The following is a 26726-nucleotide window of genomic DNA, read 5'->3' as shown; positions in this document are numbered from 1 at the left end:
AAGCTAGTGTCCTGAGGTGGCAAACTGGAAGGTACAGTAAAAAAAAACCATCCCTCTTATTAGATATGACAAATTTAGGCCTGATCCATAACTTTCCATTGCAAAGGGAGTCATAATTGGCTTTTAAGCAGCCACAGCGGAGCTCGAATCTCTGCTGGTCACTGTATTAGGTCAACAATGAGGATGATGTTGATGATGATAATTATAATAAATTTATAGTGTATTAGATATGATACTAAATGCTTTACAGGTATTATTTTAATGCTCACAATAACCCTATCTATTCCCATTGATAGATCAGTTAAAAAATTACCGGTTAGTCTTTTCCAGCCTGTTTTTCTCTACTCCAGAGGTTAAAGGCTAAAAACTACATTTCCCAATGGCCCTTTGTAGCAACATGGATGGAACTGGAGAGTGTGATGCTAAGTGAAATAAGCCATACAGAGAAAGACAGATACCATATGGTTTCACTCTTATGTGGATCCTGAGAAGCTTAACAGAAACCCATGGGGGAGGGGAAGGAAAAAAAAAAAGAGGTTAAAGTGGGAGAGAGCCAACGCATAAGAGACTCTTAAAAACTGAGAACAAACTGAGGGCTGATGGGGGGTGGGTGATAGGTATTGAGGAGGGCACCTTTTGGGATGAGCACTGGGTGTTGTATGGAAACCAATTTGACAATAAGCTTCATATATTGAAAAAAATAAAAAATAAAAAAAAATAAAAACTACATTTCCCAGAAACTAAGGTGCAGGCATGCCACCCAACTGTATCTACTCAAGTCTTAGAGCCATAAGGGTGCAATGTGCAATGGAAGCCATCCTCTGGGACATTGGATCTTCTGCTCTGTATGCAGGTGGGGGTATCTGTTTCAGCTGGGGCGGCTATAATGGAGTGTTTGGCATTTCGTTTCAGGGCCCTTAGGTGCCCCGCTTTGGGGTGGCTGTGTCAGTGGTGGTTAGCTACTAAAAAACCACAATGTTGCTGGGCAGTTGTCTTGCCTGTGTTGTTTCTGAATATGTGGTATCTGAGAACGATTCACTGCACCTTCTTTCCCCAGAGCTTCTGGGCACTGCTAAATGTCTTTTAATAAATCCCTGTATTACCTTTTTATCTTTCCTAAAGTGGACTCTATTTGCCAGTGAGACCCCAGTAATTGAGATCAGTTTTCCAGAGAAGAAGGTGAAGTTTACAGTATTGTAATGCAGAGATTTGGGGTTAATATTTCCTTGAATAGCAGTAATGAAGATGAAACTTCTGTTAAAGGGACCAGTGTTTTCTAAGATTAGTTTTGTTGCAATTCTAGAAAAGTTCAATACCTAAAACAAATATATCCATGTGGCCAAGTCAAGTAGAGAACCCAAACAATTATCTAGGTAACTCATGAAAGGAAGAAAGAGAAGAGGAAGGAAATAAGATTTCTTTGAATGCCCATTTTGTGCCAGGGACTGAATTAGAGGCTTCTGTAAACATTAACAAGGGGATTGTAAAATAAGAATTATACAGTGTAATGGTTGGCAGGCAATGGTGGCTGGTGTTCAGGCTGATCAAGAGCAGTCAGAATTTTTATTAAAATCTGTTTGGAAGGAGATCAATTGTACACCATTAAAAATGCAATATAAGTGCTAATAAGCAATAATAATCTATTATGAACTTCCTGGGGAAAAAAAATAGGTGCCATATGAGCAAGTCAGGTAGGTGGATAATCTTGGTTGCAAATTACTTACCAAAAGGCATGAATGACCAAGTTAGGGCCGCACAGAGAACCCCTTCTTAGCTTCTGTTCCCTATCGCTTGCTTACCATGATTGTCCACTTCCTGTTTTCAGCCTCTGGGAATACTAGTGATCGTGGAGAATAAAACACTTCATCATCCACTTCTTCTGGCTTTCTGGGCAAGCAGTGTAAAAATGTCCAGTCAGAGGCAGCAACTTTAGCAGTCTAAAGAAGAGATGGGATAAGACCGTGTTTTGACTATAATACGTGGCTATCAAATTTGTCTTCTTTGTCATCTATTTATTTTAAAGTTTATTTATTTATTTTGAGAGAGGGGGAGAGAACGCGAGCAGGGGAGGGGCAGAGAGAGAGGGAGAGTGAGAGAATCCCAAGCAGGCTCCGCGCCGCCAGCACAGAGCTCGATGCGGGGCTGGAACTCAGGAACCGTGAGATCATGACCTGAGCCAAAATCAAGACTCATACACTTAACCAACTGAGCCACCCAGGTGCCCCTGTCTTCTTCAGTATTTAGATATACATATGGCACTGAGTCAGAGACCAAATGCAAAGGCAGAGACAAAGGGGAAGAGTGATGGTTTAACCTCAAGGCACGGAAGGGAAATGTAAATGGTACTTTCAACGTAGGGAATTTTATCGTCATTTTCTTTGATTTGGGAGATCATCACTCCAAATTAAACCACTCACTCGTTTTATGGTTCTCTGTCTAGAGGGATTGCGGACATTTCAGTAAAGAGCCCTGTTGGTACAATATGTGGCTGATAGCAAAAGTCACCCATTACACTCCCAATATATTTTAAAAGTCGCCCTTAAGGGACTGTGTTCTATTTTGAGCTCATCTCCAAGTTATAGATTTTAGCAGCTGAAGCATACTTCATCACTAATTAAAACACCTTTGAAAAAGAATGCTGAGATAGGAGTGCACAAAGCAGGATTATGGGTAGTATGCACTAGATGTTTCCTTAATGCAAAAGTCCTAACAGTTTTAATTTTCTCCAGCCACTAATTCCTGAAAGCTGCATTTCCCCAGCCATTTCCATTGTTCACGTACAGATTCAAAACTGCATTCCCTCATAATTTCTTACCTCAAAATTGCTCCCTATATACTAAAATTTTGTTTTACTTCCCATACTTATTCTAGGTTCAGAACCTTCTGAATTTCTAAAGTAATGGTGGAGGAACATGGAAAACGAATAACATTTGAACCAGTCATACATCAGTGGGATGAATGTTCTTCAAGCCCGCAGTCCCAGCACCACAAAAATGCCTAAGGCTGGTCAAGGCAAGTGCGAGGTAAACCACAAGGAATTTAGAATTTCTCCATGAACCTGTTTACCTGTTTGCCACATATATGACAAAGGATTCACCATAATATATAAATAATTCCTATAACCAATAATAAAATGGTAAAAACAAATAGGAAATGGGCAAAGGATATGATAACAGTTTATAGAAAAACACATGGAAATGGCCAATAAACGTGAAAAGATGTTTAACTTCATTAGTAATCAGGGAAATGCAAAATTCTAAAAGCATGAGATATAGATTGTAAAAATGAAAAAATGTACGTAACAACTAAGGATGGAAAGAGTGCAGAGAGTATAAATTATCGATTCTTCTTGGATGGCTATTTAGCAGCATTTATCATATTTTTTAAAGTATATACCTCTTTATCTAGAAATTCTTTTTCCAGGGATCTATTCTCCAATAATACCTGAACGAAGAAATCTGTATAAGGATATACATTGCAGCATTGTTTGTAGTTGGGATAATTGGAAATAGCCTAGTTTATCAACATAAATCATGGTCCACTCATACTTTGGAATTTTATGCAGCCACTAAAAAGAATGAAAATTGTTTAAATAAATGGACAAGAAAATCTAAGATTTGTCAAGTGGAAAAAGTAAGAATAATATATCTAATATGCCTTTTATGAGAAATCAGTAGGGGTGTGTGTGTGTGTGTGTGTGTGTGTGTGTGTGTAGGCATATATAAATACGCAGGAAAAAAAATTTTTTTTAATTTTTAAAAGCCTGGATGACTCAGTTGGTTAAGCATCCGACTCTTTTTTTTTTTTTAATGTTTATTTATTTTTGAAGGAGAGAGAGAGACAGAGTGTGAGCCAGTGAAGGGGCAGACAGAGAGGCAGACACAGAATCCGAATCAGGCTCCAGGCTCTGAGCTGTCAGCACAGAGCCCGACACGGGGCTCAAACTCACGAGCCGTGAGAACATGACCTGAGCCAAAATCGGACACTTAACCAGCTGGGCCACCCAGACACCCCTTAAGCATCCAACTCTTGATCTCAGAATTGTGAGTTCAAGCCCCTCATTGATTGGGCCCTGTGCTGGGTGTGGAGCCTACTTAAAAAATATATTTTTTTAAATGCACAGAAAAGGTCTGCAAAGAGGCACATGAAATTGTTGAACAGCGGCTACCTCTGGAAATAGTCACTTAAAGGAATGAAGGAAAGACGTTTTCACTTTTTATTTTTCAAACTTCATTCTATTGACATGGATAAATAAGGAGCTTCTATATTTATATATTGCTGGGGCACCTGGGTGGTTCAGTCAGTTAAGTGTCTGACTTCAGCTCAGGTCATGATCTCACAGTCTGTGAGTTCGAGCCCTGCGTCAGGCTCTGTGCTGACAGCTCAGAACCTGGAGTCTGCTTCGGATTCTGTGTCTCCCCCTCTCTCTGCCCCTCCCCTGCTCATGCTGTCTCTCTCTGTCTCAAAAAATAAATAAAAACATTAAAAAAATTTATATTTATATATTGCTTTATCAATAAAATACCTATTGCAACTGCTCAACCCCTTTCTCCACCAAAACAGACTAGTTGCTCTGCTGACAAAATCCCAATGTCCACTTGCCTTGTAGAGTATTCCTCCAAAACAGTGGTTCGCAAAGTGTGACCCTGGAGCAGTATCACGGGGGAACTTGGTCCAGATGCCAGTTCTTGGGTCCCAACTCTGACCTACTAACTCAGAACCCCCTGGGGAATGGGGTCCTGCTCTCTCTGTATTAACAGCTCCAGGCAATTCTGAGGCATTTTCAAGATTGAGAAGCCTTGCTTCAGATATTAATGAAAGGCATCAGATTAGATAGGATCCCCCTGGGAATGCCCTGGAAGGAGTAAGCAAAACCAAACTGGACTTGAGAGTCCTTAACTACTAGAGGCAAGGACTAGCCTGAAGAACATAATTATGCCGCTTCTCTTAGAGGAGAAATCCGAAGAAACTGCATGCGACAAGAAGTAACAGTGTCTCTAGAGAAAATGCCTCCGTGCCTCCGTTGCTGTGAGAGGGAAAAGCTTGCTTCTTCCTTCTGCCTGGGTTTCAGATTCCTTCACCCAGGACAGAAGTGTCTTTCCAAAGGACATAGCTAATCTTCAGGAGGAGAGAAATCCCTGGAGGATACAGTCAGCGAGTCCTTTACAGGGAATGAAAGAACAGTCTGCCCTCCCCAGAGTGAATGAGTGATTAGATGGTTGCTGGCCTTTCTGAATGGAATTAATGAACCTTCCGAGAGGCATCAATTTGTACCTTCATTGTAACCTGGTAACCTTGGAAAGCCTGGAGCCGCTTTTTCTTCTCCTCTTCTTGTCCCATGCTTATCCAAGTGTCTGTAATTAACACGTTGCCTCCACGAGCCGCTTCCAAGGGATCGTGCGTCAGCGACATCTTGGTGCCGTTCTAGCATACACAAGCGTGCCAGTTAAACAACTGGGGCAGAGAAAGGCGATTGTAACTTTACATATAAGGGCCATACCTCCTTGGCATACTGCTCTGCCAGCTTGGTTACACTGGGATCCGGCTCATAACCCTGCAGGGGGAAGAATTCAACCGTTTGTTAGGCAATTGTAATGTATTAGGCTGTCTTATATATGTGTTATTTTCCTTTCAACAATATTCTCGCTCTCCTTCCCTTTGTTGCTTTAAGTTGTAGCTCAATGCGCATTCGGCAGAATTTACATCTAGAATGTAAAGCTTAATAGTGCTTTTTGGAATTTAAAAAAATTGGTAAACTGAATAGGTAACCCATCTTTCTTTTATTATCTTTGACAGCTTTAATTATCAAGATAAACAGGGCGTGGCGCTTTCCAGCTCTTGGTAGTGCCTCTTCTTGTTCCTCTAATAGCCTAAGAGGATCGTATACATAATTCTACTAATTATGCTAATGAAATTTTATCTCAGTCTTTCCACTTTGAGCTGTGTGGGGTTTTTTTTTAATGCTTTTTCGTCTGGAGTGCTTTTCCCCACTCATTTCCTATGGATAAACGCTTTCGGGTCTCAGCTCAAATACTTCCACCTCAGAAGAACATTCCCAGAGCACCCCAGCGAGGCACTAACAGGCCAAGTGCACACCCCTTATTCTTCTGTACTCACTAGCAAGTGTTCTGAGTGCAGGGCGCGTGCTTAGAAGTGGCATTTACACAGCAAGTACACTACTTTGGCTCAAATATATGTGAATGGGACGGTTTGGCGAGAGCAGGGTCGGGGCTTGGGTGAGACAAGCGAGGTGCCTGGGACACGAAGTCTGTAAGGGTCTTTGCGGGGACAAATGGTGCACCCTAAGAGCTTTGCTCACTTAGCCTAGTCTCAACTCCAGGTGAGGGGACATTGCGGGGGCACTAAAGCCCCCCAGGCTATTCTAGACCCCACAGATACTCTGCTTCCTCCCTCCTCACCCTCCCATCTGCTTTGTACACAGCAGCAAGAATTGTTTTCTCTGAAGCCTGCAATGTTTACTACTTGTTTCTGAAGTCAAAGCTGATTAAGAGTATCAAGGCTCCCCCCACCCCAACCCCAACATTCCCTGTTTCTGTCTCTTTTAATTCTCCTCAACATCTTGCTGCAGGAAAGCCAATCTTATTGTTATCCCTGTACATGTCTTGCCCTTTTCTGCCATCTCAGCCTTTCACCCTTGAACACCCCCCGCCCCCGTCCCCTCCTGGGTGTCTTCATTGGAACATGTCAGCTACTCTTTCATCAAACCTCTAGCCCAGCCTCACCTCTAGACCCTCCGTATGGAGGTCTTTTCAGTCCGAACACCACAATTATTCTCACCGCCCCCTCCATCCTTCTCATTTTCCTCAAATCTTAGCACTTCTTATGAGCTGGTTTTTATAAATTCTCAGCAGAACATTGTGGTGCACACTGTGATATGCCACTCGGATCCCCGCTTCATGAATAAAGGACCTATTCCCCCAGCTGCTGGGTGTGCTGCCAGAAGGTGGCTTTCAGCCGTCAGCCCTCTTGGGGCACCGCCTCAGCTGCAGATAGCGGACTCATCCAAGGTCACATACCCTTCGGGGGCGACCTTCATTCAATGACTGATTGACAGGAGGGGATGGAAACCCTCCTCCCTCCTCCCAACTTGAGAGCAGCTCTAAATGGCCATCTCAGATCTAGAAGTCTCAGGAAGGCCAGAGGAGGCTGCTGTTGGGCCTGCCCTGCAGCTCGGCTTCTTCCCCTGCCCATTCCTGCTTCCTTCCCTGCCCTTCGGCAGGTGTTGATCTCCAGAGCATGTCCTAATAAATACCCTGTACACCAAACTCTGTCTGAGACTCTGTCTCAGAGTCTACTCCTGAGCACCTCAACCTGCAGCAGGCGCGTTAAGGTTTATTCATTTGAAACCGGTTTCTATTTGCACATAATTGTCTACCATAGTTCCTTCTCTCATTACAGAATTCGTGAAAGCAGCTACGCATGATGTTGATGATGATGGCTGCAGACATTTTAGAAGCTATTAACCCCCTCAATACCCATAAATTCTGGAGGTTTTTCTTATCAGGATTTGGGGAAGGTAATTAATAAGGCTTGGCTGATTTAGTAACTAATACCGTGACCATTCATACTGGTAAACATAAATGAAGAGACTTAGCCAATACCCCGTGTGCCTCCTGCCCTGAAAATTTAGCCTTCCCTTTAGACAGCAGGTTTTATACTCCTTACATATAATCATTCTTACAGAAGGAATCAATAAGTACTTAGAGAACCAACAGAGAGGTTTGGGAATTAGAAAATCACCCAACCTTGCACGCACTGGGCCATGACTGAGAATACAAAGAAGAATTCTTTACTCACAACTCAGCCTTCAATACGAAATCACTCATTGGCTTTTACATAAATCTTAAAACCAGAGGAAGAAGGTGATTAACAAACCCAGTTCAGTCTAAAATTCACTTAGAACAATGTTAAAATCATTACCATCAATAGTTTATGGAGCAATTTTACAATCAAGGACAAAATTATGTTTTCTCGAACATGTAAGTTATTCTCGGCTGAAGAATGGGGAAATAGATTAATTATGGCCTTGGGAACTTCAGGGCTTCTTTTTAAAAAAAATTTTTTTTTATGTTTATTTATTTTTGAGACAGAGAGAAACAGAGCATGAGCGGGGGAGGGGCAGAGACAGAGAGAGAGAGAGAGAGACACAGAATCTGAAGCAGGCTCCAGGCTCTGAGCTGTCAGCACAGAGCCCAACGTGGGGCTCGAACCCATGAACCGTGAGTTCGTGACCTGAGCTGAAGTTAGACGCCCGAGGGGCTGAGCCACCCAGGCACCTCAAGGGCTTCTTAAATTTACAATAAATCTCCTAGCTTTATCTTTAAAGGAAATAGGCCTACTTATAAATTAATAGAACAACTTCTGTACTATCAGACTTTCCTGAAGGTTTTTTAAAACTCTTACTCCCACCGAAATTTAGCCAAGTTTTAGTACTCTTTATCATTTAAATGAGTTTCTGCATGAGAACAATACTGAAATCACTTTGTAATATTAGAATTTTTTTCCTTTGGTGTTAATAAAACATCTTTGACATGCAATGAAATGTTTAAATCATATAGTTCTCTGACAGAATAAAGCCTTTCCAGAAACATCTTCTAGCAGGGAACAATTATTGTTAATATATGTTTTATCTGTAAAAACTAAATACAATAATAGTTTGCATTAATACAGAGCCTCTCTTCAAATTAGAATTATAGCCAGAGTGTGCGCTCTTTCCATAATGTGAACAGGAACCGCCTTAAGCGCGTGTCAGATCTGACCCTTTATTTCAGTTTACGCTGAAGGAAAGAGAGTGATCTCGCTGAGTCGCCAAAGTTGACTATAAGCGGGCAGCTTCTAATACATGCCATTGTCCATGCCTGACATTGCTTCTATGGCAAGTGTATTAGGTAGAACAATATCCTCTAAAAATTCATCCTCAGTCAGAACCTCAGAATGTGACCTTTTTGAGGAGGGTCTTTGCAGATGGATTAGGGTGGACCTAAATTTAACATGACTGACGTCCTCATAAGAAGAGGGGCATCTGTACGGAGAACATAAAGGAAAGAACATGGAGGCAGAGACTGGAGGGATGCAGCCACAAGCCAAGGAAGCCTGGGGCTGTGGGGAGAGAGACTAGGAAGGATCGTCTCCTGGAGGCTTCAGAGAGCATGGCACTGCCACCATCTTGATTTTGGACTTCTAGCCTCCAGAACTGTGAAGTAATACATTTGTGTTGTTGTAAGCCCCCCAGTTTGTGGCAATTTGTCATGGCAGCCCTTGCAAACGAAGGCAGTGGGGCGCATTGACTCAAACTGGTTCAGCAAGAACACTGGGGAAAAGCATTTTGTTTTCTTTTTCTTTGGCAGGATGCAGCAGACGATGCTGGTGCTGTACCCAAATACCATCCTAGGACCCCTTTTTACAGCTTTCCCCCCTCTCCCCATTTCAGTAGGCTTGGAACAGCACTTGCAGCCCTTCTTCGGAAGACAGCGCTCTGGCTTCTCAGCTGCGTGTCCTGCCAAAATCACCAGGGGATTTGCCACTCTCCCTCCCCCTGCTGCCCTTGACCAATGACCGATTCAAAGGATGAAAGCCCACCTTCCTTGCTTGCGTTGAGACAATGCTGGGGCATAAGTTACACTCCCGAGCTCACCCATGGGATCAGGCGGAAGCTTCCTTCTGTGGGATAGTGCCCAACATGGCATTAGAGTGAGCAAATCCTATAGTTTGCCTGGCAGTCTCCCACTTTTAGCAATGATGGTCCAATGTCCCTGGAAAATCCTCAGTCTTAGGCAAACGGGATAGGTTAGTCACTATAAATGGCCCTCTTGCTTAGATTCTTCCCTTTCTCTGTCCGTCTCCCTTTGGAGTACTTCTTTAATAAGTCCCCTGTACACAAATCCTCATCACAGGGTCGCCTTCTGGGGAACCTGGCCCAAGACAGTGGTGCAGGAAGGGGTGAAGAGGGCAAAAAAGCCTTGGGGATTTGGATATGTCCTATTGGAGAAATTCAGCCATTAATCCACATTGTGTAACTCATGTTCCTGGTGATTGGCAAATAAACATCTCAAACTCAAAAACAGAAGCAGGGAGTAATTTTTAGGCCTCACACATTCCCCTCTGGATATCTTAGCTTATCCAAGTGAACCCTCACACTGAGTACAAACAGCAAACACATGCCTGGTTAGAAGCACACTAGTGCACATTAAGTGTGAATACTCATCTCTTAATAAGAGATGATAAGGCCAGTTCTATCTTTTACTTTGTTTCTGAAATGGTTTCTGTTTTGGAGAGTTTTCCCTTCCAAGACTCCTGATAGGATATTAGTAGCCAATCAGAAATATTATGGGGGAAATATCCAGTAGCAATGGGGTATTTAACAGGTTCTGTGGGGATCCTTCAGGACTGGTTTGTGTATGAGTCTCTTATAGGGTTATTTTTTACCCTCTAAAAAGCCTATTTATTTTGTATGAGGCTGGGGGTATCTTAACAGAGGGCTTCTCCTGGGAGATCTACACTTTTTTATTTGGGTGTATTTACTTATAGATTTATGTCATTATGTAGGTAAAACATTTGCACGTTAAGAAATTCAAACCATGTTAAAAAAAAAAGAAATTCAAACCATGTAAAACGATATACCATGAAAATAAAGTCTCCCTCCTTTCTCTGTCCTTGAACCTCCCAGTTCCCCTTCTCAGAGGCAGCTACTGTTACAAGCTTCTTACATATCAAAAGGGTTACTTTGGACCTATGAAAGAAGTCATGCTTCCCCTGCATTCTGTGTGAGATTAGCGGCAGGGTAGGAAGTATATGGAGGGCACTGTCACAGCCATGAAGGACTCAGATTTAAAAAGCTAAGGGGCTCCTGGAGTTGAGTTTGAAGCACTAAACTGATGTAGATGCCATCATTGTGCCCTTCACATTAGATTGACATTTTTCTACTAAATTGCAGTATTAGAAAATGACAACATCCTCTCCATGCCTTGGGAGTTGTATGCTGTCTGGATTTCATTGCTTTCTTCAGTCTTTGTGGTAGCAATGCACAAGGATGCCAGTCATCATAATGGCTGGTTTTAGGGCATTCAAAGGGATAATTCAGACAGGCTTTTAAAAAAGACTCACAGGATGAAAGGCATCAGCCAAGATTATCTCTTAGGGTAGAGATGGGAAATTGGGCACTCAAGAGGCCAGATAGCTGTAATAGTAAGGTTGGTAACGTAAACTAAATTTCGTGGCCTCACCTGTGCTTGCCTTGAATGGAAGAGAGGTTTGTTTTCACTGGGTAATTGCATCTGGGATGATTTAAGAGAGAGTTAGTCTCAACAAAGAGATTTTCCCTACCTTTGGAGTAGCCGCCTGAAGGTGCATCCCAAATTTTGCGGCACTCATCATGATAGAATGCAAAATGTTGTTCCCATCCCCAATCCAGCTGAGGGTAAGGCCTTTCAGAGAGCCATAGTGTTCCTAAAAGGCAAGCAAGAAGATTATATCCAGGAGGAAATCCACTTATGTGAAACAATTATTACGGCTAAAATGAAGGAAACAGTCTTCACCTAGTTTTTAATACTTTGTTGGAATGAATAAACCTTTTTTTGCATTATACAGGGCCATTCAATAACATGAATGTGCAATCCCAAAAAATAGCAAAACAACTTAATATCTTAAACCAAGACATCGTATGAACTTGTACAGAGACTCTTATTTTCATACATTTCAAATCTGAATCTTTGTTGTATTCTTTTATTCATTCAGTTGACAAATTGAGTGCCATCAATGTCTAGAGGCTTTCCTTGGTCCTGGAGATAGAACAATGAAGAAAGGAGACAAAAAAATATCACTGCCTTTGTGGAGCTTACATTCATTGGTATTAGAAAGGGGAAATACAATGCACCTGGAACAGTGGAACATGGTGGCTGTGTTCCCATTTATACGAAGTTAAAAAACATGCTCATCAATATTCTTGGTTGTTTATGGATACAGATGTGTAAAGTATAAACACATGCCTGGGAATTATAAAAACAAACACCAGGATAATAATTTCTCTGTGGGGTGAGAGGAAATGGGATCAGGGAGAGTTACACAGTAGGCTTCAACTCTACTTGAAATATTTTATTTAAAAACAAAAAAATTCTGAAGTTAGATCTGACAAAACTATGTAAGGGGCCCAAAGGTGTTTGTTTGCTTTTTCTTGAAGTGTCTGTAGGTTTCACATATTTTATATATTTATAAAGATAATATTTAAAAAAGAGAAAGGCGAAGCAATTTGGAGTTCGCAGAACTATTAGATGGCTAAGCTAGGGTTTAAATTCAAGCCCATCTGATTTAGATTGTGTTCTTAATAAGCTGCTGTTTATTCGTTCAACTCCTGCTTTGAGTATCTTCTATATGAAGGCATTGCACCAGGTTCTACAGGGGACAGTATGATGCATAGGACATTTGTAATCTAGTAATGATAAAGCCCCAGGCAGAAGCATTAAGTTATCTGGCATATATGTAAAGCCACACCTGCAAACAGCCACTTGGTATCCTACATTGTTGTATCATCTTTGGGTGAATTTTATCCTCATCACCAAAGAGTTTCATTTTGAGTTTAACTTCACATTCATATGTGCGTTGCTTATCCAAATAAGGAGGAATATGGACCTATCCAGTTTTCCCTGTCTTCCCAGAATAGTCCATCAACACGGAAACCATGGTTGTCAGGATTCCTGGTGGCAAGCCCGTGTAGATTGGCTGTGGCAACCCAAAAGAGATGAATCTTTCAAAGTTATTCAAGTTTCTAATTTAAGGAGACATAGCTAAATTCGCCTCAGTTCTCTAAATTCTACATGTTCTTAACTCCTAAACAATCAGTATATTAAACTGATAGAAAATGGCCTCCTTCTCAGAAAGCGATTTAGTAGTTGACCACTTTGAATATTCAAAGCATACTCTACCAGTCTTCACTCCCAAGCCACAGAGCCTGATGTATGCTGGATTACATAAAGCTTTTCCATTCTGCATGCTCCAGCCTTCTCTGTTCATCCATTGTGTTAAATATGTCACCAAAAAGCAAAGTAATTGAGAGAACAGGGGATGAAAGGGGGGCTAAAAGAGGTTGGGAGTTGGGTTGAGAACAGAAGGATCTTCGGATCTGTTTTTAACAATGTCCTGTCATCCTTGGATATTTGGTATGCACACATATGCTATAATTCTTTGCCAAGATGATATTTGAAAACAAAACATCAGTACCATGATTTAAATGGCTCTATTTAGAACTAGTCAGGAACAATTTGATGATTTTGCTCTTGTGGAAGGCAAAGAATGAGCCAACCTGGAGTGTGAGGTAATCAGCCAGGATCTGGACGGGATGGTACAAATCGGACAGCCCATTGATGATTGGGATGGATGCTTCTTTAGCCAGGATATCCAGATCTGATTGTTTATACACTCGAGCCAGCACTGCATCTGTCATGCTTGACAACACGCTGTAGCAAACCAAGAAAAGATAATCTAAGTTAATTATGCTTATTAATTCCTTCTTTAATACATGGTCTTAAACAGGAATAAGAAATGCTAATGAATTAGAATTTCTACTAAGTTACAGCTACCTATCAACGTGATAGGTTTAAAAGCTAATAGTAAACATGTAGTCATTACAGAAGCCAGATGGTGTTCCAAAGGTCTTATCCAGTGACCGCTAATTTTACTATTTTTTACAAAGCAATCGTGGGCCTAACAGTCCTGATGATGAATTATAATTGGTAAGTGGCAGTTGGTAAAGTTTTAAGGGACAAGGCTAAAAATAAGGTACATTAATGACCTTGCATGTGGCTAATTTTCTTTTGCATTATCCCAGAGACAAATACACATATTCACTATAAAATTGAAAGTACCAGTGTGGCAGCCATGAAGGTGCACACACACATTGTCCCACAAGAGAGAACCTTCTGGGAGGAGTCCCATTAGCTGACAAACTCCAGCTGCTGTACTTTTGGGATACACTGCAGTGTTCCCACTAAGGCCACACTCCCCCCAGGCTGTTCCCAGTGGGGGCACCAGAGTTGAGCTCCAATGGGCACTCTTTGCTCCAACGTCCCCCACTGGCCTGGCTGAGACTTTCTCAGAGCTGTGCTGCAGTCTCTGGTTCTTTATGCCCTACTCCCTCCTTCCTCTTCTTTCACTGGGGTCAGACCTGCATCGTGCTCTGAAGGCTCTCCCTGCCTGCTCCTGCTTCCTCCCTCCTTGATTCTTCACAATTGTTTCCCCCTACAGATCTCTTGCATGTCTCATTCCATCTTGCAGTCTGCTCCTCCATGAACTTGAACTGACACAGCCCACAATAAATTCCTGCAGGGGCTGAGCCTGAGGAGGTATTCAGCCCTTGTCCCTGCACTCTGCATAGCTATTGGCATCTCTGAAAATATCAGAAAGCGCTCAATATCGTAAACACAAAAATCCACCAAGAAAGCAAGACAATCCAAATTGTAGCCATGAATTCAAACAACACACAGAAAAATAGATGTTATTATTCTCATTTTATAGTAGAAGAACCTAAGACACAAAGAGGTGAAGTAACTTGCCCGTTATCGTGCAGCTAATCAAGTCGGAGGAGCTCATATTCAAATTAAAGTCAGTTTAACTCTAAAGTCCATTACAACACATTGCCTCAATGCCTCAATTTTGCACATGAAAACATCTGGAAGGAGAGCCTTGGATCCAGATTTTAACTTTTTTCCATGCGTCAGAGTGATGGTGGTTCCTCAGCTAAAGCTAACAAACTAGCAAGGATAGCCTTTGGCTTAAAATCTTGGTTTCTTATTATTTAAAGGGAAACCCGCACAATAAAGGCTTCTAACCAGGGGTGCTTGGGTGGCTCAGTCGGTTAAACATCTGACTTCAGCTAAGGTCATGATCTCACAGTTAGTGAGTTTGAGCCCCACGACAGGCTCTGTGCTGACAGCTCCCAGCCTGGAGCCTGCTTCAGATCCTGTGTCTCCCTCTCTCTCTGCCCCTCCCTAGCTCACACTCTGTCTCTTTCTCTCTCAAGAATACATAAACATTTAAAAAAACCCAACGGTTTCTAACCATTTGAATTTTAAAGAATTCTTTTTAATGGCAAAAAAGTTGGAAAACCTCTCATGATAGTAGTTAGAGTAGATATAGTCATAATTATAGAGTATCTGGTTTGGGGTTCCTATTCTGGTTCTATAACTTACTAGCTATGTGACCTTGGACATGTTATTTCATTTCTCTGTGACTTGGTTTCTTCATCTGTAAAACCATAATAATATCTATCCTATTGAGTGATTCTGAGAATTACATTAGATTACCTATTTAAAGTATATAGTATGATGGCTTATTCATCGTAAGAGATCAAAAAGTGGTAGATATTATTACCATGTCAAAAGAAACTGCAACTCAACACAGTTGAAAAATCAAATAGTCCAATTTAAAAGTGGACGGAGGACCTGAATAGACATTTTTCCAAAGACATACAGATGGCCAACAGACACGGGAAAAATGCTCCAATCACTCATCATCAGGGAAATGCAAATAAAAACCACAATGAGGTATCACTGTACACCTGTCCAAATAGCTAAAATGCAAAACATGAGAAACAGTAAGTGTTGGCAAGGTTGTGGAGAAAAAAGAACCCTCACGCACTGTTTGCAGGAATGCAAATTGGTGCAACCACTATGGAAAATAGTATGGAAGTTCCTCAAAAAGAATTAAAAATAGAATTACTGTATGATCCAGTAATTCTATTGGGTATTTACCCCAAAAAATGTAAAACACGAATTCAAAAATATATATGTACCCCTGTGTTTATTGCAGCATTATTTACAATAGCCAAGATATGGAAGCAACCCAAGTATCTATCCATACATGAATGGATAAAGAAGATGTGGTATACACATACACAATGGGATATTACTCAGCCATAAAAAAGAATGAGATCAAGGGGCACCTGGGTGGCTCAGTTGGTTAAGCATCCGACTTTTGATTTGGGCTCAGGTCATGATCTCCCAGTTTGGTTTGTGAGTTTGAGCCCCATGTCAGGCTCTGTGCTGACAGTGTGGAGCCTGCTTGGGATTCTCTCTCCCTCTCTGTTCACCACCCCCACTCCATTCTCTCTCTCTCTCAAAAAAAAAAAAAAGAATGAAATCTTGCCATTTGCAACAACATGGATGGACCTAGTGGTTTAACACTAAATGAAATAAATCAGAAAAAGATAAATACCATATGACTTCATTCATATGTAGAATTTGAGAAATAAAACAAATGAACAAAGGAAAAAAAGAGACAAGTAATAAAACAGACTCTTAAAATACAGAGAACAAACTAGTGGCTGCCAGAAGGGGATGTGGGTGGAGGGATAAGTGAAATAGATAAAGGGGATAAGAGTACACTTATCTCGATGAGGACTGAGAAATGTATAGAATTGTTGAATCATTATATTGTACACCTGAAAGTAATATAACACTATTAATTATACTTGAATAAAAAAATTAAAAACAAAACTTTTTAAATGCGTAAAAACTGAAGCTAGTATATATTCAGTATGGTCTTCATAAATTTGTATTTTAATTATCACATATATTTGGGAAATTAGTCCCTCTTATACATCTGAGACATTTTTACTCAATCTTTAGAAAATTATTGGTGCTTATAAAATTCAAGGGCCACTAAAAAAGTTCCCTGACCCCAGAGATTAGAGAGTCAAATACTGAAAATCATATTCCTATAACAATATCTCCTAGGCTCAGATTTTTTTCAGATTTCATGGATCAGCAAAATTTCCAAAGCAATATGGAGATCAACATAAGATTCACAACTTTTTGTTTAGTAAATTAGGGGCATGAAACAGGAAGCAAATATATACATATAATATGTTAATATCTTCATTTAATTAAAGAAAGGACATTTTAGCACCCAAAAAGGTGTGAATGACCTAATCTCAAAGAATGATCCTTGGAATTGAATTAATTTAGCTTATGAAATTCACTATATTGTCTTTATTTTTCCTATTTTACCACTTCTGATAAAAACTTCTCATGGCAGGGCATCAGTGGAGGGGTCAAGTTTGGAAACCAGTGCTCTGAACTATCTAATCACATTGTATGTTGTAACATGAAAGAGGTGAATGAAAGAGCCACTTTAGAGTTTTCTCTTGCAAAATAGGTGATAGTTGATGGTTGACTTGAGATGCGGGTTTTCAAATATTTGCTGCATATAAAAGTCACCTGGAAAATTTTTAAAATTCTTGGTGCCCAGACCATAATCTTTATCAATTTTGTGAGAAAAATAGAATCTCTAGGGATAGGTATTTTTAAAAACTTTCCAGGAGATTCCAGTGCGCATCCAAGGTTGACAACCAAAGCTAGCACCTCACTCCTCAGTTCAACAACATCACCCTCACCTGGGAACTTGTTAAAACTGCAGAGTCACAGGCCCCACTCAGTTTCACTGAATCAGAATCTGCATTTTAGCAAGGTTTCCAGGTGGTTAATTTGCATATTAAAGTTTGAGATGCCTAATAAAGACAGAATTGAGGCCACCATATTTTTAAAAGTACCATTCTTTTCTTGGAACCCTAACCAGGCCAAAAAAAAAAAAATATATCAAGAGATGGCAGCTCACAGAAACAGAGAATTTTGTCCATAATCTTGCAGCAGGGAGTGCTTTCTAGTTCAACTGAAGGAAAAAAAGCATCTCAAATCCTGAGAAATGAATAATCTACTCCACTAAAGCCTCCTCATTAGAATAACCAGCTGCCCTTTCCCATCGGATGCCCTAAGGCAATGGTCCCCAAACTTTGGTGTGTATCAGAACTAAATCAAGAACTAATAAACTACAGAGACCCACGTTCCTGAAATAGGGGAGAATCTGGGTCTTTGTCTTATTACCAAGTTTCCTGGGTAACACAGATAACCTTAAAAACGTTGAGAACCACTCTCCTAAGGCATAGGCTTCTATTTAAAATAGAAGAATTTTAGATCTTCTTCATTTTCTTCAAGATCTTAATACAAATTTCTTCCACAGTACAGATATACTGATGCTTCATACTATAGAATACAGGCTTTTAACTCTATCATGATGGAGTAAGTTAGATGGAGATAGATATCCCACTAAGGTCTATAACTATAATTATTAATTCCTTATTTCAGGTGAATTAGTTAATTTTATTAAACCTAAAATCCTTTAAATATACATCTTTAAATATACATCACTTTAATATACTTCTTTAAATATACATCACTTCCTAAAAAGTGTATGCAAATAGGATAAAAAAAAATCTGGATTAACCATTGCAGTTGACCTTCTGGAATCTCATGGAAGGAAAATGGGATTTTACTTCTTTTGTAGCTTCTCAAATAATTTTGGGGAGCTAGAACCATGGGTCTCCAACCTCTTATGGTTTCAAGAACTTTACAGTGTATTGTTGAGTTTTGTTAGATTTAGTGTGGTATTGCATGTAACTGTTATCTTAAACATATAGATGAGGAAACCAAGTCCTGGCAAACCTCAAAGTAGTTAGAGCAAGGTTAGAAAAGAATGAAGAAAGATGAGGCTAAAAGAGGGAGACATGAGGGGGCAATTGGAGGAGTCAATGCCCTATAGATACGAATTTTTCAAGATCAAAAAAGGGCTGTTGTATTTCCCTCCCTTGAACAATCCCAAGAGCTCTCGAAGCAAAGCAGCCAAAAGGGAAACATGAATTTACTTGCCCTGTTTATAATGCAGAGTTGGTATCCCTGGAAACCGTATGGCCTAATATTATGGGAAAGCACCTGGTCTGCTTTATTGAGGTTGCCCAACACCTCCTGGAAAAGAGGTTCTTGACCTTGGCTACCTGTCAGTACTCCCTATGGAGCTGTAAAAATCCTGATGCCACCTTCTGTCCTTTGAAAAGTTAAAGCAGAAGATGAGGTGGGGGATTCACATGAATGTTCTTAAAGGTTTCCAAGTTATTCCAGTATGAAGATAAGACTAAGAACCAATGTCCTCAAAGATAAAGAGAGGAGGAGGGGGACGGTGGGATATCCTGCTGCTGGATGGAACTATGGATCAATGTGGAGGAGGAAAGTCTTAGTAGTTGCTGAAATCTCAACATGGAATGCTATACTGGAAAGAACAAGATCTCATACACTTATAGAAGTATTTTCCTTTTAGCCCAGTCACTATCAAGAACAGTCCCGTGGCAGCAGCAGTGGCTATAATCTTTTCCCTCTCAACACTTGTAAGTATCCCTAGTGCCTAGAATTTGGTCTTAATATTGTTCTATTAAAAAAAAAAGGAACCAGAAACTATTAGAGGATAGTCAATTCTATGTCCTTGCACTGGACAAAAATCAATATATGTCTGTAACACCCTGTTGTTTCCAGGAAGCAAAAGCAATTTTATTTATTTTTATTTCTTTTATATTTCTTTCTCTTTTTAAAGTTTATTTATTTATTTTGAGAGAGAGAGCAAGAGAGAGAATCCCAAGCATGCCCCATGCTGTCAGCCCAGAGACTGATGCAGGGCTCAAACTCATGAACTGGGAGATCATGACCTGAGCCAAAACCAAGAGTCGGATACTTAACCAATTGAACCACCCAGGTGCCCCTCAAAAGCAGTTGTAAAATTGCAGAGGCAGTGCTAGAAGGGAAAAGAATCTACTTAAAGGAGCTCCTATTTGTCAAGTTGTGATCACTTATAGTAATAAAAATCATCAAATACAACAAGTTGTGCTTGTAGAAGTCCATGATGCTAAGAAACGGGTTAATATAAAGAAAATGTACAAAATATAATTGTAGTATCAATGAACAATGAGTATTACCACGTACGCTTCAATTTATTTACTTAAGAAAGTACTTCCATATAACTATATACATACAGATAGATATTTTGTGGGCTATTGTTAAGTATATTTCTGTTTATAAAGCATAGATGCATATCATTTTTAATATGTGTAAATCACAAAGAATTGCATTAACTTATAAAGCAAATTCCTAGAGACAGTAGAAACTGTACAATAAATGGACAGATGCCCTCGGCATTTGTGGTTTTATATAAAGTGAGGAAGAGTCCAACAGTTAACTAGCACCAGTTACAATATTCAATTTCCAATTAGAAAGATGATACAACCATTTATTCCAAAATAACTTAGTTAACTGTCCTAAAGAAGAATCTAAATTTTCAGACACCTCCTGTCTCTCTGGGAATAAAACTTCTTGATGACCCAACTAATTCTAAAACAGTGTCATTAAGAAAGGCATATACTTTAAAATATCGCAACCAGGCTAGGTTAATATGTCATAAAAACATTACAGTGGGTCTGCCAGAGATTAAAAACAAAGAAAATCAAATTTAAAGGATATTTTACTTTTGGTTTTTGTAAAAAGTCAGAATTTATATGAAAAATGAAAATCGAGATCCTATGATAGACAGAATAATGCCCCCCCGAAGATGCCCATGCCCTAATACCCAGAACTTGTGATTGTGTTAGCTTAGATGGCAAAAGGAGTTTTGTAGATATGATTAAATTAAGGATCTTGAGACAGAGAGATTATCCTGGGGTGGGCCCAATAGAATTGCAGTGGTCCTCATAAGAGAGAGGCAAGATGTCGGAAAAGAGAGAAGATGCTAGCCAGGCTGCTGGCTTTGAAGGTAGAGGAAGCTGGAAAGGGCAAGGACTTGGATTCTCCCCTGGAGCCTCCAGAAGGAGCATAACCCCATGGAACCTTTAGACATCTGACCTCCAGACGTGTAAGATAATAAATCTGTGTTGTTTTAAGTCACTAAATATGTTAAGGCACCGACAGGAAACCCATATAGATCCATGATAAAAAGTGAAAACTATGTCATAAAAAATATATTCAGCCTAGTGGTTAGCAGCTTGAGTTTATTTCATCTTGAACCTACCAAAATTGAGTATTTAGCAACCCATTCAACCTGCTTTACTAGCCTCCTGAGATGACTTTTTTTTCTTTTTACCAGATGAGCCTGGTAAAATTACATACATAAGTTCTGAAAAGGTATCAAAGTAGTCTTTTGTAGAATTTCTGACAAATCAGCAATTGATAGAAGTTTAAATTCCAGGACCATGTAAGGATAAGAATAAAAGTAGGGATGGGGCACCTGGGTGGCTCAGTCGGTTAAGCATCCGACTTCGGCTCAGGTCATGATCTCGCGGTCCGTGAGTTCGAGCCCCACGTCAGGCTCTGTGCTGACAGCTCAGAGCATGGAGCCTGTTTCAGATTCTCTGTCTCCCTCTCTCTCTGACCCTCCCCTGTTCATGCTGTCTCTCCCTGTCTCAAAAATAAATAAACGTTAAAAAAAATTTTAAAGAATAAAAGTAGGGATAAGAATGTAAAACAACACCTATGATGTCAATAGCGGTGTGCCCAGTTTTGTTGTTAGAATATTAATCAGCTCTGTAATCAATATGCCATTTTATTTATATCTTTTCCTTTTAAAAATGTTTAGAGCATTCAAGGAAATCTGAAATGCTAGGCTTATGATTACGTTAAATGTTTAAAAGCATTTGATTATTTTTGCAATTAGTGTTTAAATGGTTGAGGAGACTTGTTTTGTTCATTTGACATGTATTTCATTTATTGGTTAAGTAGTATGTGAATGTTTAAAGAAGTTGTTCTGAAACTTGAACACGCATCAGAATCACCATGAGGGCTAGTTGGAAAACAGCCAGTTGTGTCTCTCAGTAGGTGTGGGTTGGGGCCCCAAAGAATTTGAATTTTTTTTTAATGCTTATTTATTTTGGAGAGGGAGAGAGAGCAGAGTGAGGGGGGCACAGAGAGAGTGGCACAGAGGATCCGAGGCGGGCTCTGCACTGACAGCAGAGAGCATGATGCAGGGCTCAAACTCCTGAACCAGGAGATCATGACCTGAAGTCCAACGCTAACCAACTGAGCCATCCAGGTGCCCCAGAATTTGCATTTCTAACAAACCCCCAGGTACTGCTTATGCTGCTAGTTTGGGGACCACATTTCAAGAACCACAAAGGAATGTTAGCTATTTTATGTTTCAAGGAATGCTAAATGCTTGATAAATTCACGAGACTAATATGTTGGACAGTAAACAAGGTACAAAAAGTAGGTCCATTCCTTTAGGCACAAAAAGCCCCTGGACATTAAAGCATCTATGGGCAAAAGGGAGTGCAAAAAAGCTTGATAGAAAATGTCACTTCAAGGGCACCTGGGGGCTCAGTCGGTTAAGCATCCAACCCTTGATCTCAGCTCAGGTCATGATTATCAGGGTCTTGAGATTGAGTCCCACATCAAGCTCCATGCTGACTATGCTTGAGGTTCTCTCTCTCTCTCTGTGTCCCCTTGCTCCTCCCCAGCTTCTGCTCTCTCTGAAAAAAACTAAAAGGGGTGCCTGGGTGACTCAGTCTTTGAGCATCCGACTTCAGCTCAGGTCATGATCTTGCAGTCTATATGTTCAAGCCCCACTTTGGCCTTGCTGCTCTCAATGCATAGCCTGCTTCAGACCTTCTGTCCCCCTCTCTCTCTGTCCCTCCCCCACTTGTGCTCTGTCTCTCTCAAAAATAAATAAAACATTAAAAAAAAGTAAAGAAAATTCCACTTCAATCCTTCCACCACAGAAGCTGATGGTGAAGTGGAATTAATGACACAGGGGAAAAGGAGCCACTCCCAGATTGTTTCCACACTGGAATCACTTGTGGAAATAAAGATGTTAAAGACCTTTAAGTAGACAATTCGTATTTATTTTGCAAATGATGCTGCTTTCTACTTTATGTTTAAAGTTACGATAAATCATAAAGAAGTCACCATTCTTAGTTTTCTTCTTCCAAGCTACTAAAGATCTTTAAAAAACAAAAAACTTTTCATTGGAAACAATGACAAACCTATACCTAGAGCTGGATTTACGGGCCCATTAATAGTAATCTGGGATTTTGGTAGCTCTCCATCAATTGAAAACCCCAGTTTTAAACATTGTAAGAGCTGTGTTGTATGTGCTACAAATGAAAGGCTGACAAGTTAAAATACTCTCTGGCTCTATAATGACTTGATTTTTGTCTGTTTTCATTTCCATTGCCTATAGAGAGAGAGTTCTGTCTGCCTTCTGTTGCATTCCTGCAGTTTTGTAGACAATCTTGGGCATCTGTCAACAACGGTAGCAAAACAGCCTTTGCAAAATCCAGATTACCCAATGTTAAACTTTCTCATACATATCATTTTCCTCTGGAGGTTTGATAGCCAATATTAGGGCTTAAAAATAATCCACAAGTTAAAATATGTATTCAACTTGATTTTACCTAAATGTTTAAAATGTGGTCTATTCCACACCCCCACCCCACCTCCCCACCTTCATCTTCTCTTTCCTTACTGTGTAGAACAAGGAGAAACATGGCATAGGACTGTAAATGAAAAGACGATTCAGGAGACAAAATGTTAACATTGATTACTTCAGACTGATGGCAGTATTGATGGTTCTATCTATATTTTTAAATCTCTTTTAGTATTTCCTACCAAAAAGAGTATTACGGTAATAACCACAAAAAACCTCCTATCTTTCAAAAAAGAAAATTCCCTCCAAACATGATCTTGCAAGTAATTGAAAATGAACTAGAGCTTCTTAGAGCAATGGCTAATTCTTGGCCTTGGTAAAGAAATGAGCAAGATGAGCCTGGAACATCGTGCCATATCAAAAAGCAAGGGAGTTATCAAAGGCTAATAGAGTTATGTCAAAATGACCCAGTAGCCAATTTGAGGACAGATCACATTGGCCAAATGGGGGATAATTTGAGCACCGATAAGAACAATGATGGCAGTGAATTGAAACCTTCAAATATATTAAAATACATGACTTTATAAAGATACTAAAAAACGGAAGAACATGGACAAGTCATAACAAGACCAATTTCAACTCAATGTAGAAGAGAACTCTCAGGTGGTTTGTATAAACTCTCATCAGAACAGTCAGACTGCATCAGTATGAAACTAGATAGCCCAGGGTATAGAGTGCCCTGAGAGCAGATGCTTCCATGCAAGCTCAAGGACAATTTTGAGGAAATGGCATAGAGGCGGCATGAAAAGGATGGCTAATCTAAATAACCCATAAAGACCTTTCTGACTTTGGATTTCTATTATTCTTTGACATTTTTTCCTTTGGTATAAGATCAAAACTTTTAAATGAATTAACTGAAATGCCCAGAAGGCCAAAACAAAACAAAGCAAAAAATACTATAAGCAAAGTCCCCCATGGCCCCAGGAAGGCCTGATGCGGACTCTGTATGGTCGGGTGAACAGATACGAAAAAGCAAACAAACAAACATAACAAACAACAACAACAAAACAGGAAAAAAAGCCACCAATATATAGTGTTCTGGGCCAGATGTTAAGAGCAAATGTGGATATTGATGAGATGGACAATCACATAACAATCCTGATGCTGTCAGAAATCGAGTTGTTCCTAAACTCATTGGAATGTGATGAATGCATTGCACAAGCCAGAGACAAACATAACTTGTGTTCTCATAGGGCCCTGCCATGCATTCTTCCTTTTGTCCTTATCCCGCCTTAAATCGGACGGTGTGCCCCCTGAATTCCAGTTTGTTACCAGTGACACCTCCAATCAGTTGAATAGCTGACTGGCAAACAGTGGGAGGAATTTTTGGCTGTGCATGACACCACTGAGAACTCTGTAATTATTACAAAATGGATTATTTCCTGTTTTTATTTTTTAGTGAAGCAGGCCAAGGCCTTAGAGGAGACATAGACTTTATCCCCAATGTAAATTGGTCAAGGAATAAACTTGTTAACAGAGTCTCCCTCCAGGAGAGAGAACATTCCATGTGCTCTGATATCTCTACCCAGGTTATAATTTTAGTTGTATCAATATAAGAATAATGAGGAAACAAAATAATACCTTTAGCAAACCTAGATGGGCTCCTCTCAAATGGTCTGGTCTTGGAAGAAACCCAGGGATGTTTAATAATTGCCACATGCAATTTATTCATGAAAGCTTCTATAATGGCCAGATTATTTTGACTTGGATATTATGCCTTGTGTTGAGGACCTCGGGGATAAATGGGTAGGGCATCATGGCATTGAGAATGACCTCCTCAAAATGTGCTATAGGAATTTCAGTGTTGGGTCACCGTACGCTGACTAGGGGACCACAGCGAGTGATGTCTCACATTAAATCAGAGCTTGTCCTGGGATTGAATTAGGCCATAATTTGGTTCAATCAGTATTACTTGAATTTATTCTGTGTGCCTGTCCTTCATAAACATTATCTCATGTATCATCATGTAACTCATTAAGATCAGTATTTGTACCTCCATTTGCTAGCTGAGAAACCTAAGAGTCAGAGGCAACTGCTCTAAACCACAAGACCAATGTGGTACGAGCTGTGACGTAAACTGAAGCCCAGCCCTGCTTCAAAGCCTCTGCAGTTTACACTATGGCAAATTGCCTCTAGACTATGAATGGTCATAGTTCATGTTGGGAAGGACTGGCTTTTGTTACCATTCACCCAAGGATATACAAATGTCATGCCTGCTAGCTTTTTGGTGACCTCTGTAAAGATTCATGGAGATATCATATTTCCACTATATATATATATATATATATATATATATATATATATACATACACACACACACACACACACACAAACATACCAATTTCTTAGTTCCTAATTAGGTACCAATATTTTAAAACATTTTTTAGAGCGGGGAGGGGGAAGGGGGAAGGGGAGGGGCAGGGGGAGAGGGAGAGCAAGAATCTTAAGCAGGCTCCATGCTCAGCACAGAGCCTGGCATAGGGCTCAATCTCACGACCATGAGATCATGACCTGAGCTGAAATCAAGAGTTGGATGCTTAACTGACTGAGCTACTCAGGTGCCCCTAAAACGTTTTAGTAAGAAACCTAAGAAAGATTGCCTTTTTCCGGCTTGATATCACTGGTATAAATACCTTTAATAGTAGTATTCCAGCTTTTTAAAAACATTCCTTTCAATATGACAGTGGTTCACTCCACTTGAGGACTGTGTCTCATCCACAAATCCCTCTATAACTTCCAATATTTGAACTGTCAGAATGACAATGATTTGAAAGCTTTCCGTGTTGTTACAGGGGCATGCGGATATGTGATTATGTAGTGGGTTGAATGGTGTCCCCTAAATTCATGTGAAGTTCACCTGGAAACTCAGAACGTGACCTTGTTTGGAAGTAGGGTCTTTGCAGATGTAATTGGTTAAGATGAAGTAATACTGAGGTAGGGTGGGCCCTACATCCGGTAATGGATGTCCTCATAAAAAGAGGAGGGGATACACAAAGACATACAGAGAAGCAGCCCACCTGACCGTGGAGGCAGTTTGGAGTGACGCAGCTACAAGCCAAGGAACACCAAGGAGGGATTCTACCCAGAGCCTTCAGAGAGAGCATGGCTTTGCTGACACATTGGTTTTGGACTTCTCGCCTCCAGAGCTGTGAGAGAGTAAATAATCTCTGTTGTTTTAAGCCACTAAGTTTGTGCTCGTTTGTATGGCAGCCCTAAGAGACTAATACAGTGGTTTATGCTGCTTTTCCTTTCTACTACTTTTCCATTGGTAGAACACATTCTAGCGATTGCTACCATAAGTAAATTACAGCTATAGGGAAAGTGAGTAGAGTGGAACCAGCATCACGTTGTTGGGTTCCTACAGGAAGCCTTTCGTACTCATGGTTCCTGCAGCTGTATGACTAAGTGCCGTATTACAGTGAGAT

At 40.3% G+C, this 26726-nt stretch overlaps 1 protein-coding gene across 1 annotated transcript in view; it reads right to left on the bottom strand.

The window, feature by feature from the left end:
• Positions 1-26726, bottom strand: part of OTC (ornithine transcarbamylase) — a 60514-nt gene that overhangs the window by 5203 nt on the left and 28585 nt on the right. The window contains exons 5-9 of the mRNA XM_047076393.1: positions 13316-13469; positions 11344-11466; positions 5501-5554; positions 5275-5424; positions 1800-1937 (exon numbers count right to left, since the gene is read on the bottom strand). Coding sequence (XP_046932349.1) covers positions 1800-1937; positions 5275-5424; positions 5501-5554; positions 11344-11466; positions 13316-13469 — 619 coding nt within the window. The remainder of the gene's footprint in view (positions 1-1799; positions 1938-5274; positions 5425-5500; positions 5555-11343; positions 11467-13315; positions 13470-26726) is intronic.

The sequence above is a fragment of the Lynx rufus genome, unplaced genomic scaffold (assembly GCF_022079265.1).
Source record: "Lynx rufus isolate CCGP_SWC_20201006 ecotype Redwood Valley unplaced genomic scaffold, mLynRuf1.p SCAF_14, whole genome shotgun sequence".
Lineage (NCBI taxonomy): Eukaryota > Metazoa > Chordata > Mammalia > Carnivora > Felidae > Lynx > Lynx rufus.
Note: the sequence above shows the minus strand (reverse complement) of the source record. Positions and strands in the feature narration are given on the sequence as shown.